Source organism: Mixophyes fleayi, chromosome 3 (assembly GCF_038048845.1).
Source record: "Mixophyes fleayi isolate aMixFle1 chromosome 3, aMixFle1.hap1, whole genome shotgun sequence".
Classification (NCBI taxonomy): domain Eukaryota; kingdom Metazoa; phylum Chordata; class Amphibia; order Anura; family Limnodynastidae; genus Mixophyes; species Mixophyes fleayi.
The window spans coordinates 1,343,721-1,364,246 of NC_134404.1; the positions used below are offsets into that span (position 1 = coordinate 1,343,721).

Genomic DNA, 20,526 nt, shown 5'->3' on the forward strand with positions numbered 1-20,526 from the left:
AGATGGATACATGAGAGAGAGGGAGGGGGGGGGGGTATCAGGAGAACAGAGGTAGAGTTGAATGTCATTGGCGCGAAGGTGATACTGGAGACCGAAGGAAGTGATGTATCACCCAGGGAGGTAGTGTACATTGAAAAGTATAGAGGGCCAAGAACTGAGCCCTGAAGGACTCCTAAAGGCATGGCGGAAGGGGAGAATGATGAAGCAGAAGTGGATATAGAGATGGAGCTGTTGGTGAGGTATCAGGTGAACCATGCAAGAACAGAGTCAGAGAGGCAGAGAGAAAGAAGGGACTGTAACAGAAGTGTTTGGCCCACTGTGTTGAGGGCTACAAAGGGGTCCAGGAGGATGAGCAGGGAGAATTGACCCCTGGATTTAGCCGAGAGAAGATATATAGTAACTTTGGCCAGGGCAGTTTCAGTGGAGTGGAGGGGGCGAAAGCCAGATTGGAGAGGGTCAAGGAGGTCGCTGTCCAAGAGGTGCCTGGTGAGGGGATCGGTGATAAACCAGCTGAAGTAATTTAGAGGTGTAGGGGAGAAGTGAAATGGGGAAGTAGTTAACGAGTGAGGTGGGGTCAAGATTGTGTTTTTTGAGAATGGGAGAGAGATAGGTTGAAGAGATGTGCAAGGTAGGAGCAGGCAGTGGGGGAAAGGGAGCGAAGGAGGTGAGAGGGGATGGGATATAGGTGGCAGGTAGACGGAGGAGAGGAAAGAATAAGGTAGTGGACTTCTACACCCAAAGTAGGATGGAAGGAGCACCAGAGAAGGTTGTTGGAGGATGGTTGAAGGATAAAAATGGCAGAAGGATCATGTGAGGAGGAGATGTTGAGTCTGATTGCCTCAATTTTGGGGGAGAAAAAGTCGGTAGCAGAGAGGAAGAGCTGGATAAGAGGGGAGGGAGTTGAATGTGGCAAAGAGGACTTAGAAGAAATGAGGGACTTAAAGAAGAATTGTTTAGTGAGGGAGAGGGCAGAGCTGTAGGAAGAGAGGATAAATTTAAAATGAAGGAAGTTGGCCAGGGAGCGAGATATCCTCCAGAGTCGCTCAGCTGCACGAGTGCACTTCTGCAGGAACGGGGTAAATTTGGAGTGCCAAGATGGGGGTATCAAGCAGCGGTGGTGGACAGAAGAGGCGGGGGGGACCACACCCAGGGCAGTGGTGAGGGAGAGGTTGTAGAAAGAGGTTGCCCGGTCATGGCAGACCAGGTTGGGAAGAGGAGACAGGAGAGCTTGGAGAGAGAAGGAGAAAGTAATAGGGTCTAGAGCATCAAGATTGCGTCTAGTGAGAAAAAAAAGGTGATTGAACTGTGTCAAAATACATTTTGGGTCTAGCCCCCAGTTTTTGGGTCTTCTCTCCTAAAATTATAATGGGTATCTCTTGTTAAGGAGAGGTTCCTTATGGTTTTCTTTTTATGAGCACTTGTTCCATCTGAGTCAAGTCTAGAGCGTAACCTATTTATCAAATAGTACATCTTTGGTCTCGACCTAGAATGTCCCTTCTCTCTATTTATCCAGGGAGGGACTCTTGTCCACCATTGTCGATCTTTATGTGCTTGTGCTATATTTCTCTTATATATTCTCACCCTATTTGACTCATAGTCAGATGTAGCTATCCTGAATTTCTTGTTTTTCTTTTCTATCAACTCTATCTCATAATCTATGACTCCCTTATTGATGAGATGATCTTTAGCTACAAAGGCTGGAGAATTCTTATGTTTCAAAAGGGAGGTCCTCACTTTTTTTTATTTCTTTTGTTATTTGTTCCACCTTTGTTTCTCTGTACTTCTCTCCTGACAGTAATACAGAGGACAGTTTTCTGAAGATTTATGGGTCTACGGTTGTGTTTTAAGTTCTCTGACATGGAAGTTAGAATATAAAACAGATGTCAGTACTAACATGAGTTTAGTCCTATATGGAGATTTTTTGTATGTTTTTTGTGTTGGAAATACTAGGGACCTAATTAATTTATTAATTAGGCAACACATCACTCTTCTAGCCGTTCAGAATCCAGAGATAGAAACTGTTGTATTTTTTAATCTTGATTTATATTTCATGGCTGATAAGTACTAATAATGTAAACCATGAAAATAAGACAGTTTCTGAGGAGATTACAAGGTTTTAGAGTGATATTACTACTACAGGTGTCCGTGATACTGAGACATGGAATTACTATATATAGGTGATTATGGGAAGAGAAGTTATCTGTGAGAAAGTCTTACTATCCTGGTCGGGTCTATGAAGCAGTCAACTACTAAACCTGGATTTGTGCTTATTGAATATCACCATTAAGAACAGGTGGGAACGCTGTCATATAAGATTTGGCTACAACAGCTCACACAGACTGTGGAGACATTAGGATCTTAAAGCCACTCATCTGGCCGTGTGGACACTTAGATGGGGGATACATCTGACCAGGTGAGATCCTTTCAATATACTCTTGTGTGAAATGACTACTTTACGTTGCTGATTAAGTCCCACACGAGTGCTTGAATAAAATTTGGGCCCCCTGCTGATAATGGAGGAACCCCTGGATGAAGGCCATTGACTCCATTGCGATTGCTACAGACTGCACAGTTTTTTGGCAGTTATCATATATCCCTATTAATACCAGAGACCAGAGAGAAGAAGAACCAGAGGCCCTCACTTTTTGCTCTTTAATAAATCAGCCCCAGAATTTTATAGGTAAATATAATTGATAATAATACTTCACCTCCTGGTGCTCGGGCATCTGGTGCTCACACCTGATATTACAAGGCTTTGATGCATCCTCATTTAGTGCTGGACCTATTTCTTGGCCTTGATTTGGGGCCAGTCCCCGATGGCCTCTATCTTAGGCTTTGGGCACACAGGTTACATAGGTACTACACTCCGTCCGTACCCATCGAGCACTTGTATCAGCGGCTTCTCAAGGTGGGACTGTAAATATCTATGGCATCTATGGAAGCCTGTGACAGGTGGACATTCTACAATCATAAAACGCTCCTATTTCTCTGGAGTTTTGCATATTTTGCCTAATGCAAATCCAGGATAGACACAAAATGGGTGGCCCCTATCTGGTCCAGCTTATCTTCTACACTCGGCGTAGCATAGATGTCAGGGACAGTCTTTAATGCAGCTCCTGGATGTTTCCATTAGACCTGAGGCTACCATCTCCTCTACCTCCTCCACGTCTCCCATAAGGGATATGTTTTTTGGGGCCGATCAGACCAGAGTCCCCATGATGATGCCCCTAGTTAGTCAGGCTTCCTAATGAACAGGTCCTCACAGGTTTCCAGCACCCAAAACAGCTGAACAGTTCTTTACATCTAACACCTTTTACCCTTAATCTTTCTTAGATACATAGAGAGAGGGTCCGCAAGTGAATCACTCTCTCTGGAAGGCAATAAATTTTCTTGATTATCAAAAACATATTCCTGGTAAACATTTATCATATTTACATGTAAAGGAGTTTGTTACATCTTGGATAAGGGAGTATTCTGACAATATTGTGAAGGACTGAGAGAGACTGTATGTGATGAATAAAGCAAAGGATGGAGCCAGGTGTGAGACCAAGGCACTGGGCTTGGGAGTGAGGAGATTGTGGGGTTATTGATGGTGAGGGAGATTTGAGGGGAAGAGGTGGCTTTATGAGGAGGGAGTAGGATAAGTTCTATATTAGTCATATTGAGCTTTAGGTAGGACGGGGACATCCATGTGAAGATAGAGAGACAGTTGGTCACAAGATACTGATGGGAGAGGGTAGGAGCAGCAGAAAGTTCCGGGAGGATGAGTATGAAGTGACCACTAGACTTTGCTGTAAGTAGATCATTGGCCGCTCTGTAAGTGTTTTCTCAGTGGACTTTTAGGTGCAGATGCAAGAATGGACTTTGGTAAAAACTTCACTTGTGTTTTTACAATATTCTATCTATACATGTGTACGATTCCTTGTCACATGAATGATCTTTTATTCTAAATCTAGTGGTCTCTCAAAATGATCATAAAAACACACAACATAAGGATGGATTTATTTTTAATTAATAGACAAATGTTTAGCAAGTTACTGATTATATACAGGAAATGTACACAGAATGTAACGCAGGAGCCATATCTGCTGTCCTTCCATTGTCTGCGACTCTATCCGTAGACGTTAGTTGCGATGTAGTCAGGGATCTCTCGTAGCAATGAGGCTGCAGATCGTCTATTGAATCCATCGGACGCTTGCAATTATTTCTACATTTTCTGCACATTAAAGCATTATCTATAAACTAGCCCCTGTCTTAACGTTACTGGGCTGAAGTCAAATACTTCTTCATTATTCAAACTTGAGAATTCTCTCACTTATTCTAGATAAAATAGCTAATGTCAAAGAAGGCAAGGAATACAACCCCCCACCCCCCAAATGCACTGACACCCACATTTCAAAGAATTATGGGGAATCAGGCTAAACCTTTCCCCATGTTACAGGTAATTAGAAACATGAGCAGTGACTCAGGTAAGTCTCAGGTGAGAGGACATCCAGGTGATTGGTAGAAGAAACAGACTCAGGTGAGAGGACATCATGGTGATTGGTAGAAGAAGACTCAGGTAAATCTCAGGTGAGAGGACATCCAGATGAGGACCTTATGAGTCTGATGCCTCCTCTCTCTCTCTGTGATTTTGGGGCATGTTTATCTCACATGATCCTGACATGAGCTGGATAAGGACAGGGTAAACATGGGGAAGATGTTTATACGTTTACATAAAGGTAATAGCGATATAATGGATGGGGCAGGAGGACTCTCATGTGGGACAATATCTCTCTAACCATATTCTGTCCCTTGTGGCTTCACAGCTAGAACACCTTCTTTTCTGTTAAATTAGAGAAAAAAATACAATTATATTAGTTACACAATTGAATAGATCAGACAATATCCTATTGTATGTACATAATATACACAACAGTTACATTGTTAGAGTGTATAGTCAGTGCCCCATCTAACTAACAAATACCAGTCTGAATTTATCATTTCTACACCAGGACATTTCTTTTGTGCCCCTCGCCCCTCCCCCCGTGTTTCACAGTCCCAATCCGCCTGCGCTCCATCTGCAGAACATAAATAAGTGAAACAATTCCAATGTAGTCTGTTGTTAAAAATGTATAAACTGTACATAATAAATGATTAATAGACACATCTGTATGTTCAGCCGATGGTTACAATACTCAAAATGAGCATGTTAACTCGTTTCTGTAATACGTCCAGTGACATAATATATATAATAATACTATAATAATGATATATACACACTTTATAGCAGATAGCTGCCCATATCTCTGGTCTAACCAGGCCTTACATAAAGCGACCAATGTCCAACCCACTGTAACTTCTCCCAGACACCTGAAGCTATCAGCGAACAGGACCCAGAACGGATGACGAGAGGATGACACAGTGTAGTAAACAATAGGTTTAGTGTGATAAAATGATCCATGAATTGGAGACTTTTATGGCCTGTGAGGAACAGCCCAAACTATAAGCCACTTTCTATGGGGAAGGGATTATGTTGTGTGTACAGACGTGACCCCTGTCATATGTTACATGTTTGGTGGCCATGTAATGTTGTCTCTCTCATATGTTACGTGTGAACGTGATCATGTTGTGTGTAGATGACACATGTCTGGTCTCACCTTCACAAACCACCCCGGCATCTTGTGAGTGGACACATAGCGTCTTCCTAGATATCACAGCTCCACAAGCGGACAATGCAGACTCCGAGCCATGACAGTAAATCTTCTCCAACCAAATGTGTCCAGACCCAGGGCCAAAATAAGCCCCTACTGGAGCTCGCATGGCAGGGCCACAGCCAACTTGTCTACACACCACATTAGCGTCAGAGAGATCCCAAGTCTCGTCACACACTGTCCCCCACTGTTCTTTGTAGAAGATCTCAACACGCCCGGAACAGGGTTTCCCTCCATCCACCAGTCTCACCTGGGAGATCACTGGAGAAACATGACATTGGTCAACATGCTACAAGGGAACATACTACATGACATCTTGTATAAATGTATATGATGTATAGGTACAACCCTCCCACCAAGTCCATGTTCATAGACTTCCCCATCATCAACATTTATTTACATAGCGCCAGCAAATTCCGCAGCGCTTTACAATTGGGAACAAACATTAATAAGACAATACTGGGTAATACATACAGACAGAGAGGTAAGAGAACCCTGCTCGCAAGCTTACAATCTATGGGACAATGGGAGTTAGAAACACAAGGGCATGTGCTACATCATATTGCACAATGGACCAGCTAGAACGCAAAGGTAAAAGTACTGAATGGGCTGTGTGTGTTGCAGTGTTGGTCAGAGGGTTGTTGTCTTGCATTAGCTGTGTAGAGGATGGTAATAGGGTAATCTAGGGAAATTAAGATGGTGGTTGAGGAATATCATAACCTTGGCTGAAGAGGTGGGTTTTCAGTGAACGCTTGAAGGTTTGAAGACTAGAGGAAAGTCTTACTGTGCGAGGGAGGGAATTCCACAAAGTAGGTGCAGCCCGAAAAAAGTCCTGTAACCAAGAGTGGGAGGATGTGATGAGAGTGGAAGAGAGACGCAGATCTTGTGCAGAACAGAGGTGTCGATTTGGGAGATATTTTGAGACAAGTGAGGAAATCTATTTTGGTGCAATTTTGTTGATGGCCTTGTATGTTAGTAGAATAATTTTATATTGGATTCGTTGAAATACAGGCAGCCAATGTAGAGATTGACAGAGTGGCTCAGCAGAGGAATAACGGTTAGTAAGGAAAATCAATCTAGCCGCTGCGTGCAAAATAGATTGTAGGGGTTCAAGTCTGACTTTGGGAAGACCAGTAAAGAGGGAATTGCAATAGTCGATGCGGGAGATGATCAGTGCATGAATTAATATTTTTGCAGTATCTTGTGTCAGATATGTGCGTATTCTGGAAATGTTCTTTAGATGTATGTAACATGATTTAGATATAGAGTTGATGTGGGGAATAAACGACAGTTGTGAATCAAGGATTACACCTAGGCAACGAGCTTGCGGGGTGGGATTTATGGTCATGTTATCAACAGAAATAGAAATGTCAGGCAGGAAGCTTCTGTTCTTGGGTGGGAATATTATTAATTCAGTTTTTGAAAGATTGAGTTTGAGTTGGCGAGAAGACATCCAAGATGAAATGGCAGAAAGACAGTCAGTAACGCGAGACAACACAGATGGTGAAAGATCAGGCAGCACAGGATAGGACAGTGCCTTCAAGACCTAGGAATTGTAGTGTTTGTATGAGGAGAGAGTGGTCAACAGTGTCAAATGCAGCAGAGAGATCCAGGAGAATTAGAAGAGAATAAAGGTTATTATTTTTTGCTGTGATCAGATCATTGACAACTTTGGTCAGTGCAGTCTCTGTGGAGTGTTGAGAGTGAAAGCCCTGACTGAAGAGGATCCAACAGGTTGTTTACTGTAAGAAAGTGTGTGAGGCGAGTGTAGGCAATTCTCTCGAGAAGCTTGGAGGGGCATGGGAGCTGGGAGATGGGGCGGTAATTTACGAGAGAGTTAGGGTCAGAATTCTGTTTTTTTAAAATGGGAGTAATCACTGCATGCTTGAATAGTGATGGAAAAATACCAGTACAAAGAGATAGATTACAGATTTTAGTTAGAGGGGGAATGAGTACAGGAGACAGGGACATACTAATTTGTGAGGGAATGGGATCAAGAGGACAGGAGGTAGAGTAGGAAGATGAGAAAAGAGTAGAAACTTCCTCTTCATTTGTGGGATCAAATGAAGAGAGAGTGTCAGAGGGTGCTACAATGGAATTGAGCCGATTGCTTGTCAAGGGAGATGAAACCATTTCAAGCCTGATCTTATCAATTTTGTCCTTGAAATAGGAAGCAAGATCCTGGGCACTGATGGTAGTTGGAGGATTTGGGGCAGGAGGATTCAGAAGAGAGTTAAATGTGTTAAAGAGGCATTTGGGATTAGAGGCCTGAGCATAGATGAGAGATTGGAAGTAGGCTTGTTTAGCAGGGTCCAGAGCATTTCTATAGGAGTGGTAGATATCAGTATATGTGATGAAATCATTAGAGGCACAAGATTTACGCCAGTGACGTTCTGCTTTACGAGAAAGTTTTTGTAGAGTTCGTGTTACTGTAGTGTGCCACGGTTGGCAACAAATTCTACGCGAAGTATGTAGTGTCGCTGGAGCCACTTGATCCAGGGCAGTTGCTAGGGTTTCGATGAAAATGGGGTACTGCCCGATCAGGAGAGGAGAATGTAGAAATTGGGGAGAGAAGGTGTTGGGGAGAGGTGGAAAACTGTTGAAGAAGAATAGAGTTTAAATTCCTGCGGTTGTGAGGAGGCTTGGAAGAGTTTGACACTGGGGAGAGTAAAGAACTGGGGGTGAGCGAGTAGCTAATAAGGTGATGATCCGAGAGGGGGAAAGGAGTGTTAAGGAAATGAGAAACTGAGCATAGTCTAGAGAAAACAAGATGAAGACAGTGGCCATCCTGATGAGTAGATGATTCAATCCACTGGGAGAGGTCTAGTGAGAAGGTTAGAGAGAGTAGTTTGGAAGCAGCATTGGAACGTGGATTAGAAATAGAGATGTTGAAATCACCCAGGATGATGGTGGGGATATCAGTAGATAAGAAGCGAGGAAGCCATGCAGAGAAGTGTTCAAGAAATTGTTGGTGTGGACCAGGGGGGCGATAGATGACAGCAACACGCATAGAGAATGGGTTAAAAATCCTAACAGCATGTACTTCAAAAGATGTGAACGTGAGTGATGGGACATTTGGTAGAACTGTGAATGTGCACTGTGGGGAGAGAAGTAGTCCAAACCCCCCTCCTTGTCTGCCTCCTGGTCTGGGGGTGTGGGTGAAATGGAGACCACCATGTGAAACGGCTGCAGGTGAGGCAGTGTCTGATTGCGTGAGCCATGTTTCTGTTATTGCTAGAAGGTTTAGGTTGTTTGAGAGGAAGAGATCACGATGGAGCTTCTATCTCAAGGTCCAGGGGTCCAAACAAGATGAGTACCTCTGTTTTGGATTAGTGCACAGAGATTGCTCTGACTAAATCCAAGGTGTGTAGCTTTCTTTCTTTATCATTAGTTGGTTGCGAACAGAAGGATGGCCGAATAATTTCTTAATTAATATAAAAAGTGGACAGCACTTTAGGAAATAAAACTGGAACAGTCCTTAGTGCTACCTTTTCCAGCAAACATCCATAAATTATTATTTGCACCAATTATATAGGCAAAAGTAATAGCTACTAGGAATACAGCCTTCAGTTTAAGCCACCTTAGGATTCAGAAGAGAGTTAAATGTGTTAAAGAGGAGTTTGGGGTTAGAGGCCTGAGCATAGATGAGAGATCGGTAGTATGCTTGTTTAGCAGTGTCAAGAGCATTTCTATAGGAAAACAAGATGAAGACAGTGGCCATTCTGATGAGTAGTGGATTCAATCCACTGGGAGAGGCCGAGGGAGGAGGTTAGAGAGAGTAGTTTGGAAGCAGCATTGGAACGTGGATTAGAAATAGGGATGTTGAAATCACCCATGATGATGGTGGGGATATCAGTAAAAGTCACTCTCAGGAACAAAAATGGATAATAAGTTCTTCTAAGCTATCTTGGTATCTGTGTCTATCATCTTCTCTGAAATGTCTTTATACTGAGCAATGACCGCTCAATCTCCATTGTATCAAAGATAGCCCTTTTGGATTTGGATGAAGAACTGGACCCTGGTGTAAGAAGTCTTGCTGAAGATGAACAGACCATGGCTGATCCTGATGCATTTCACAAGCTATCGCAAACCACGGGGGTTATTGTCAGAATGGAAGAACTGCTATCACTTATGTTTTTTCCTTTTTGATCTTTTTCAGGGGACGAGCAATGAGAGGAAATGGAGGGAAGGGATTAAAGGTCCAAAGGATTGTCATAGCATCTATTTCTTCAGGTCCTGGAACTTTATGACGAAGGAAGAAACTGGGCACTTTGGTGTTGTAATATGTCCCCATTATGTCTACTTGAGGGCAGCCAAACTCTCATGTTAACAACTGGAATATTTCCTGGTGCAGAGTCCACTCTCCTGGATGAACTTGTTTTCCACTGAGATCATCGGCTATGACAAGTTGTCTTCCCACCACATACAGTGCCAAGAGGGACTTCAGGTATCTCCCTGTGGATGACATTTTTTGCTACCTCTGTTATCATGCTCCTGCTGCAAGTAGCTCTTTGACAAATCATGAAGGCGAGATCACTCCTGTTGTCTGAGAATACCTTGAGACACTTTCCCTGTAATAGAGGCTTAAAAGACTGAATTGCATTTCAGACTGCCCATGTTTCCAGAATTTTTATGTGTTATTTTTTCTGGTTTTGTGACCTTGCACCTTGTACTACCTTTGACAGGAGATGAACTCCCCCAGTCTATGATACTGGAGTCTGTTGCGAGTTTTATCCTGTCTGGTTCTAACAGAAACACTTCCAGTTCCCTTAATTTTGGATTCTGCTACGAGTTCAGAGACTTCCAGTCCTTTTTAATTGAATGATATGACCCAGAGATATTTGTCTGCGATCCCACTAACTAAATAAATCTTACTGGAGTTTTTGCATATGCCACCTTGCCCCAGGCGGAGGAAAGTATTTCTATAAGGTGAAGGCCCCTTCAAATTATTTTATTATTATTTTTTCTTTATGAGGCACCACAAAGGGTCTGCAGCGCCGTACATAGGGCAAGGAATAGCAGTACAGGGTAACGATATATGGCATACAGGGTAGTACAGAAACCAAGATGAAGTAAAAGCAAAGTGCAAAACGTATAAATAAATAATTACCATTTGACAGTGAAGGGTGCACAGTGCAGACACATAAAAGTGACTTCCAGTGTACAGATAGAGAGGGAAGTGACGGAGGGATATGGGGAGTGAAAAAAGGGTTGCGCGAGTGTCCTATACAGTGGGCACCACATACAGGATCAAGGCAGGGATAGAGAAGAGGAGGCACTAGAGAACAGGAAAGATGGGGACAGGGGTCAAGTGATGAAATGGAGAGAAGAGGCGGAGGACACGAGGAAAGAGAGCACTGCTCAAGGGAGCTTACAATCTAAAGGTGAGGGGAGACTGACAGGAGACACCGAGCACCAAGATGGGGTGAGGGATGAGAACACTGAGGGGAAGGAAGTAAGGAATAAGTAGGAGCTGGTGAGGTATAGAGAGGTGAGTACACAAAGATAGAGAAGAGGGTTGTAAGAGGGCAGGGTTAGGCAGAAGAAGGGTGGGCTAACCTGAACAGATGGCTTCAGGGAGCGTTTAAAGTTTGACAGCTAGGTGACAGCCTGATAGAATGGGGCAGATTGTTCCAGAGAAGGAGGGCAGCATGGGAGAAGTCTTGAATGCAGGAATGAGAGGTGGTGACCAGATGGGATGTAACGATGCTGCTGGTATTATCTGAAGCCCAATGGCCGAGTACATATCCAGCGAGTAGTCGGACGATTGCCGGGTCGGTACACAGGCAGGGTAGTCAGACGATTGCCGGGTCGGTACACAGGCAGGGCAGTCATGAATGCAAGAAAGTGCAGTAAGTGACAGAAGCTGAGCAGGCAGAATACTCAATCACATGTCTAATCCAGGAGGTGCCTATTATAGGCCCAAACAGGAAACAGGATCCAAGATGGTTTCTCCTTGATGCCATTCTGGCCATCTTGGATAAGGGCAAATCTGAGAGCAAGTTTACAAATGTAGAGACCTCTAGTGGTCGAAGGTGCAAATATCAAAGTAATTCCCTACATGGGAGGTGAAGCAGCAGTTGTTGGAAGACAGCAATGTAGATAAGTCTAACAATCCTGACCAGGTTTTGTTACTTTCCCTGTCTGCTCTGTTTTTCTGTGCATCACATGACTCACCCTCAGGGCGTGGTCACTTTACCTGCTCTATTTAAACTCAGCACTGACATCTGCTCACTGTCAGTGCAACTTGTTGCTAGCCTGATTCCTTGGACTCCTGTGTCTTCCTGTGTATGAGTTTCAGTTCTCTATCTAGTGCTGGAGCACTTCTACTGGGATTTCCCTGCTGCAAGTATCATCTTGTGCATATTACCAAGACTTTGTTTTCTCTCTATTGTGCTTCTACTGATTCACAGCCTGCTGCAAGTCTGTTCATGTGCATATAACAAGACTGTTATTGTGTTTATCCTTGTCACGCTCCGCCGTGGCTATTGGACACCTGCATATTATCATCTGTGCTGTGAATAGACTGCTATTGTGGTTATCACCTTGTCACGCTCCGCCGTGGCTAATTGACATCTGTATATCATCATCTGCATATTTATATATATATATATATATATATATATATATGTTTTTCATTGAAGTATTGAAGAACATTGTGTCTTGCCTCCTTATTCTGAACCTAGTAGACTCAGCATCTGGTCGTGTACAGGCCTGCTCTGACTATCAGACCTGTAACTACCAGCACCGTAACAATAAGACCGGCTGCAGCATTAAGTATGGACTGAAAAGGAGCGAGACTTTAAATTCATACTCTCTTCTTTCTCCTCTGCCCTCTCCCTCGCTAAACAATCCTTCTTTAAGTCCCTCATTTCTTCTCAGTCCTCCAATCCCCGCCGCCTCTTTGCCACCTTCAGCTCCCTCCTCCCCCCCTCCCCCGACTTCCCTCTCCGCTTCTAACTTCGTCACTTTCTTCTCTTCCAAAATTGAGGCCATCAGACTGAAGATCTCCTCCTCCCCTTCTCCCGCCACCCTCATCGCTTCACCTCCCCCCATCAACCAACTCTGGTGCTACTTCAGCCCTACAAACGGTGAAGAAGTTCGCTCCCTTATTCTTTCCTCTCCACCCTCTACCTGCCCTTTCGATCCCATCCCCTCCCACCTCCTTCACTCTCTTTCCAACGGCCTGCTCTTACCTAGCACACCTTTTCAACCTACCACTCTCCTCTGGTGTAGTACCCTCAGTACCCTCCTCTTTTAAACACGCTCTTATCTCTCCTATCCTCAAAAAACCCAATCTTGACCCCACCTCTCTTGCTAATTATCGCCCTCTCTCTCTTCTCCCCTATGCCTTCAAATTACTTGAGCGGATTGTCTGCAGCCGCCTAACCAGGCACCTCACGGACAATTCCCTCCTTGACCCTCTCCAATCTGGCTACCGCCCCCTCCATTCTACCGAAACTGCCCTGGCCAAGGTTACTAATGATCTCCTATTAGCCAAATCCAAGGGTCACTTCTCCGTACTCATCCTCCTTGACCTCTCTGCAGCCTTTGACACCGTGGACCACCCCCTCCTGCTGCAAACTCTTCTCTCTCTCGGCCTCTCTGGTTCTGTCCATGCCTGGTTCGCCTCATACCTCGCTAATCGCTCCTTCTCTGTATTCACGTCTGGTTCTTCCTCCTCACCCTACCCTCTCCCCGTAGGAGTCCCGCAGGGCTCTGTCTTGGCCCTCTACTCTTTTCGCTCTACACTTCCTCCCTTGGTGCTCTCATCTCCTCCTTCAGTCTTTAGTATCACCTTTATGCTGATGACATTCAACTCTATATCTCCTCTCCTGATCTTTCCTCCACCCTCCTCGCTCGGGTATCTGACTGCCTCTCCGCCATCTCCTTATGGGTGTCCGAGCGCTTTCTCAAAATCAATATCTCTAAAACTGAACTCCTTGTCTTTCCTCCGCCCAGACTCCCATCCCACGATGACCTCTCTATTGTCGTCAACAACACCACCATCTCCTGTCACCCAACTTCGCTGCCTGGGTGTCACCCTCGACTCCTCTCTCTCTTTTTCCCCCTCACATTCATTCCCTTGCCCAAGCCTGTCGCTTCCAACTACGCAACATCGCCCGCATCCGTCCTTTTCTCTCTCAGGATGCCACCAAAACTATCATCCACGCACTCATCATCTCCCGCCTTGATTATTGTAACCTCCTCCTCACTGGCCTCCCCCACTCCTGTCTCTCACCCCTCCGCTCTATACTCAATGCGGCCGCAATACTCATCTTCCTCTCACGCCGCTCCTCCTCCGTCTCCCCTCTCTGCCTTGCCCTACACTGGCTCCCCTTCCCCTACAGAATCCTTTTCAAACTCCTCACCACCACTTACAAGGCTCTCTCTTACTCTACTGCCCCTTATATCTCTAACCTCCTCTCCATTCACACTCCTGCCCGCTCCCTGCGCTCGGCCAACGACCGCCGCCTCTCCTCCACCCTTATCACCTCTTCCCACTCCAGAATCCAAGACTTCTCCCGTGCAGCCCCCCTTCTCTGGAACGACCTCCCTTGTTCCATCCATCTCTCTCCTACTCTGTGCTCCTTCAAACGTGCACTCAAAACTCACCTATTCCTCAAAGCCTACCAACCATCTACTTAACCCCCATCTCCTCCCTTTGCTCATCCTCCCTTCTCTCCTCTTGCTTCACTGGCTCCTCTTGTGCCTGGTCTGTTTACCCTCCCTTAGGATGTAAGCTCGTATGAGCAGGGCCCCCTCCCCTCCTGTCTCCATACCTGTTCTTCCGCTCCGTCTTTACTGCATATGACTGGCCGGAGTTTCTGAAGTATTGGTACTTTTTGTTCATTGTTCTGTACTGTTACACCCTGTATAGTCTACTGTTAGTACTGTGTGCGGCGTGCGGATACCTTGTGGCGCCTAACAAATAAATGATAATAATAGTAATAATAATAAGAGGGAGGCCAGTGAGGAGAAGGTTGCAATAATCCAGGCAGGAGATGATCAGAGAGTGGATGAGAGTTTTGGTGGCCTAGAAGGAGGCTGTACTTGAGGCTGAAGGAGCTTATAAGATCACCCAGTGAAGAGGTGTAGAAAAAGAGCAGAGGGCCAAGGATGGAGCCCTGAGGGACTCCTACAGGAAGTAGGGAAGAGGAGGAGGAGGAGCCAGTGAAGGAGCGGTTAGAGAAATAGGAAATGAACCAACAGAGGACAGTGTTGGAAAGTCCTAAGAAGCGAAGTGTATGCAGCAGGAGAGGGTGATCAACTGTATGAAAGACTGCAGAAAGGTTCAGGAGGAGGGAGTAGTGGCATTTACATTTGGCAGATAGGAGGTCATTAGTGACTTTAGCTAGGGAAGTTTCGGTGGAGTGGGGGGGCACAAACCGGATTAGAGAGGATCTAGGAAGAAGTTATTGGAGAGGTAGGTAGTGAGAGAGCTGTAGACTAGCCGTTCGAGTAATTTAGAGGCAAAGGGGAGGAGAGAGATGGGGTGCTAATTGGACAGGGAGGTGGGATCAAGATTCCGTTTTTTGAAAATGGGTGAGACTAGAGCATTTTTGAAGGACGAAGGAAAAGTACCAGACGAGAGGGATAAATTGAAGAGATGAGCCAGGTATGAGCAGGCAGTGAGTGAGAGGGATCTGAGGAGGCGACAGAGGATGGGATCAAGGGGGCAGGTGGAGGGGGGAGAAGACAGAAGTAAGAAACAAACTGCCTCACTGTAGGTAGAAGGAGCACATAGTAAGCTGGTTGGAGGGCAGTGAGGAGCGGGTGAGGCAGGAGGGATATGAGAGATGTTGGAGGAAGAGATTTCTATTCGGATGCCAGGGCATGCTGGCACCAGTAGTGCCCCAACAACGATATACATTTTTCTAATTTTGTTAACCGTTTATTACCACACACTCTCTGCTTTAGGGGGGTTGGTGAGCCTTACTGTTTTCTTCTAGGGGGAATATGTCCCGGTCCTAAAAGGGTGGGGTGACATCATGACAGGGGGACCCCACACTGCGGTTTCCCTGCTATAGTATCACCAGCCTATCATAGCTTCATCATCATGTTATTTATATAGCACCACTAATTCCACAGCGCAGTACAGAGAACTCACATCAGTCCCTGACATGTACACTTGGATCAGGGATAGGGCTGGGATTGTATTCATTCCACTCTTTTTACTTTTTGACATTTTTCTTATTATACTTGTTTTGATTTTAGATTTAATCCCGCAGTAAAAGCAGCGACCAGAGTCTATGTAATACTGGGGAGTGATGTGGAAGATTCTATATCCTGAGGGTGATACGTGTCAGCATTATCCTTATTAAATAGGCTTCACCAAGCAGAACATGGGGACAGGGCCCCCAGAAAAGGTTATTTTAAAGGCAATATCTAGTAATAGTCTTCACCGGCCACATGACGGAGTTTTAGGGTTAGGGGTAGGGTTCTGCATATACCCAAACTCATGTTTAGGTATATGTAAATATACAGTATTTATATCCATATTATGAATCATAAAATAATTAAATATTCCAATTATAGAAGGCGTTGTAAGGGCTGATAACTGAATCCTTATTACAAATAAATTATATCAACAATCCAAATAAACATATTAAAAACATAGGCAGTGTGTGTAATATAAATATATATATATATATATATATATATATACACACACACGCACACGCAATAACCAGGCCTTCTGGAGATAGATATGTATTGTATATCTGTAATCCAGATGATATTAGTTATAGCACCTACGCTGGTCCCAGCCTTTCTCCATCTAATGATTTGAATAACGCTTATTTAATGTTTTCGTTATTGATGATTTCATTTACTTGTGACACGGATTGTCAGTGTTGTTATATGGGTATATATACCGTATATTACACCCAGTGATCCGTAAAGGTTCCCTGTGATATGTGGGCGCACAAAGTGCCGCTGTCTCATTGGCCTTAACCTACTAATCTTAACCCTTGTGTATCTTTAATCAGCATTGTCATGATGGAGCTTCAGATCATGTGACTTTTCCTGGGGTGGACCGCCATCTTGTGGACATTTTGGGTAAGACAAGCGTCTTATGATTTTGAATTGAACTTAAAGACAGGTCTGCACACTAGTCGGTATATTAAGTTACAGGCATCGTAAATCTAGAAGATTCCAGAGAGAAGATGCACCAGGTTTATGTAGGTGTAAATATCATCGCTCATGTATGAAAGAGTTCACATGTATCTTCACAACCTTACTGTACAGTATCCGTGCCGGCACATCCCTGGTCCCCCTCTCATTAGTGACTGGGGCGTAAGTGTCTCGGACTACAAATACCTCCCAAAATGTCTATGCACAGAAACAGGGCAAAATAAGCCGGGGAGGGCTGGCAGACTTTAGCCCGGGGGTTAAGCACACAGCACTGGCCCATAAGTAGCGGCCCATCCTTAATGGGTGGTTTGCGGTACTATATCAATATAAAAAGAGGCTATTTTAGGGTTGACTAATTCAGCAATACGTTATTACTATAAGTGATAGATCTTAAATAATAAAAATAAATAAATTTTTAGGAGTTCTCCCGGACTCCCAAGAGAGCAGGCAAAAATCCCGGATCCAGATTTCGGCGTTGTTGAAGATGGCGGGGGCGGAGCCTAATGGTGCACCACGTGTGGCCACGCCCCCCTCGACGGACTCCCCCTCCCAGAAAGCTGCTTGCAAAAGTAGGCAAGTATGGCTATATCGGCACACTGGGACACACCCCCCATATCAGCACACTGGGACACACCCCCCATATCAGCACACTGGGACACACCCCCCCATATCAGCACACTGGGACACACCCCCCATATCAGCACACGGGGACACACCCCCCATATCAGCACACGGTGACACACCCCCCATATCAGCTCACGGGGACACACCCCCCATATCAGCACACGGGGACACACCCCCCATATCAGCACACGGGGACACACCCCCCATATCAGCACACGGGGACACACCCCCCATATCAGCACACCGGGGCACACACCATATCAGCACACTGGGACAAACCCCCCATATCAGCACACTGGGACAAACCCCCCATATCAGCACACTGGGACACACCCCCCATATCAGCACACCGGGACACACCCCCCATATCAGCACACCGGGACACACCCCCCATATCAGCACACCGGGACACACCCCCCATATCAGCACACACTATATCAGCACACACCGTATCAGCACGCTGGGACACACACACGCGCCCTATCAGCACACACCGGGACACACACACACGCACGCCCTATCAGCACACACCGGGACACACACACGCCCTATCAGCACACACCGGGACACACACACGCCCTATCAGCACACACCGGGACACACACACACGCCCTATCAGCACACACCGGGACACACACACACGCCCTATCAGCACACACCGGGACACACACACACGCCCTATCAGCACACACCGGGACACACACACACGCACGCCCTATCAGCACACACCGGGACACACACACGCCCTATCAGCACACACCGGGACACACACACGCCCTATCAGCACACACCGGGACACACACACACGCCCTATCAGCACACACCGGGACACACACACACGCCCTATCAGCACACACCGGGACACACACACACGCCCTATCAGCACACACCGGGACACACACACACACACGCCCTATCAGCACACCGGGGGACACACACACGCCCTATCAGCACACCGGGACACACACACACACACACACACACACACACACACACGCCCTATCAGCACACCGGGACACACACACACGCCCTATCAGCACACCGGGACACACACACACGCCCTATCAGCACACACCGGGACACACACACACGCCCTATCAGCACACCGGGACACCCACACACCCGCCCTATCAGCACACCGGGACACCCACACACACACACACCCGCCCTATCAGCACACCGGGACACACACACACCCGCCCTATCAGCACACCGGGACACCCACACACACACCCGCCCTATCAGCACACCGGGACACCCACACACACACCCGCCCTATCAGCACACCGGGACACCCACACACACACCCGCCCTATCAGCACACCGGGACACCCACACACACACCCGCCCTATCAGCACACCGGGACACCCACACACACACCCGCCCTATCAGCACACCGGGACACCCACACACACACCCGCCCTATCAGCACACCGGGACACCCACACACACACCCGCCCTATCAGCACACCGGGACACCCACACACACACACCCGCCCTATCAGCACACCGGGACACACGCACACAAACACACACACACACACACGCCCTATCAGCACACCGGGACACACACACACACACACGCCCTATCAGCACACCGGGACACCCACACACACACCCGCCCTATCAGCACACCGGGACACACACACACACCCGCCCTATCAGCACACCGGGACACACACACACAAACACACACACACACACACGCCCTATCAGCACACCGGGACACACACACACACACACGCCCTATCAGCACACCGGGACACACACACACACACGCGCCCTATCAGCACACCGGGACACACACACACACACACGCGCCCTATCAGCACACCGGGACACCCACACACACCCGCCCTATCAGCACACCGGGACACCCACACACACCCGCCCTATCAGCACACCGGGACACCCACACACACCCGCCCTATCAGCACACCGGGACACCCACACACACCCGCCCTATCAGCACACCGGGACACCCACACACACACCCGCCCTATCAGCACACCGGGACACCCACACACACACCCGCCCTATCAGCACACCGGGACACCCACACACACACCCGCCCTATCAGCACACCGGGACACCCACACACACACACCCGCCCTATGAGCACACCGGGACACACACACACACCCGCCCTATCAGCACACCGGGACACACACACACACACACCCGCCCTATCAGCACACCGGGACACACACACACACACCCGCCCTATCAGCACACCGGGACACACACACACACACCCGCCCTATCAGCACACCGGGACACACACACCCGCCCTATCAGCACACCGGGACACACACACACACACACACACACACACGCCCTATCAACACACCGGGACACACACACGCCCTATCAGCACACCGGGACACCCACACACACACACACACACCCGCCCTATCAGCACACCGGGACACACACACACACCCGCCCTATCAGCACACCGGGACACACACACACACACACACACACGCCCTATCAGCACACCGGGACACACACACACACCCGCCCTATCAGCACACCGGGACACACACACACACCCGCCCTATCAGCACACCGGGACACACACACACACACACACACACACGCCCTATCAGCACACCGGGACACCCACACACCCGCCCTATCAGCACACCGGGACACCCACACACCCGCCCTATCAGCACACCGGGACACCCACACACACCCGCCCTATCAGCACACCGGGACACCCACACACACACACACCCGCCCTATCAGCACACCGGGACACCCACACACACACACACCCGCCCTATCAGCACACCGGGACACACACACACACACACACCCGCCCTATCAGCACACCGGGACACACACACACACCCGCCCTATCAGCACACCGGGACACCCACACACACACCCGCCCTATCAGCACACCGGGACACCCACACACACACCCGCCCTATCAGCACACCGGGACACCCACACACACACCCGCCCTATCAGCACACCGGGACACCCACACACACACCCGCCCTATCAGCACACCGGGACACCCACACACACACCCGCCCTATCAGCACACCGGGACACCCA

The 20,526-nt window shown here is 47.3% G+C and overlaps 1 protein-coding gene across 1 annotated transcript in view; it reads right to left on the bottom strand.

Moving 5' to 3' along the window:
- Window positions 1–3,990: 3,990 nt before the first annotated feature.
- LOC142143291 (scavenger receptor cysteine-rich domain-containing group B protein-like) overlaps window positions 3,991–20,526 on the bottom strand; it is a 46,013-nt gene continuing 29,477 nt past the window's right edge. Inside the window, exons 8-9 of the mRNA XM_075201008.1 lie at window positions 5,640–5,954; window positions 3,991–4,825 (exon numbers count right to left, since the gene is read on the bottom strand). Coding sequence (XP_075057109.1) covers window positions 4,809–4,825; window positions 5,640–5,954 — 332 coding nt within the window. The 3' untranslated portion in view covers window positions 3,991–4,808. The remainder of the gene's footprint in view (window positions 4,826–5,639; window positions 5,955–20,526) is intronic.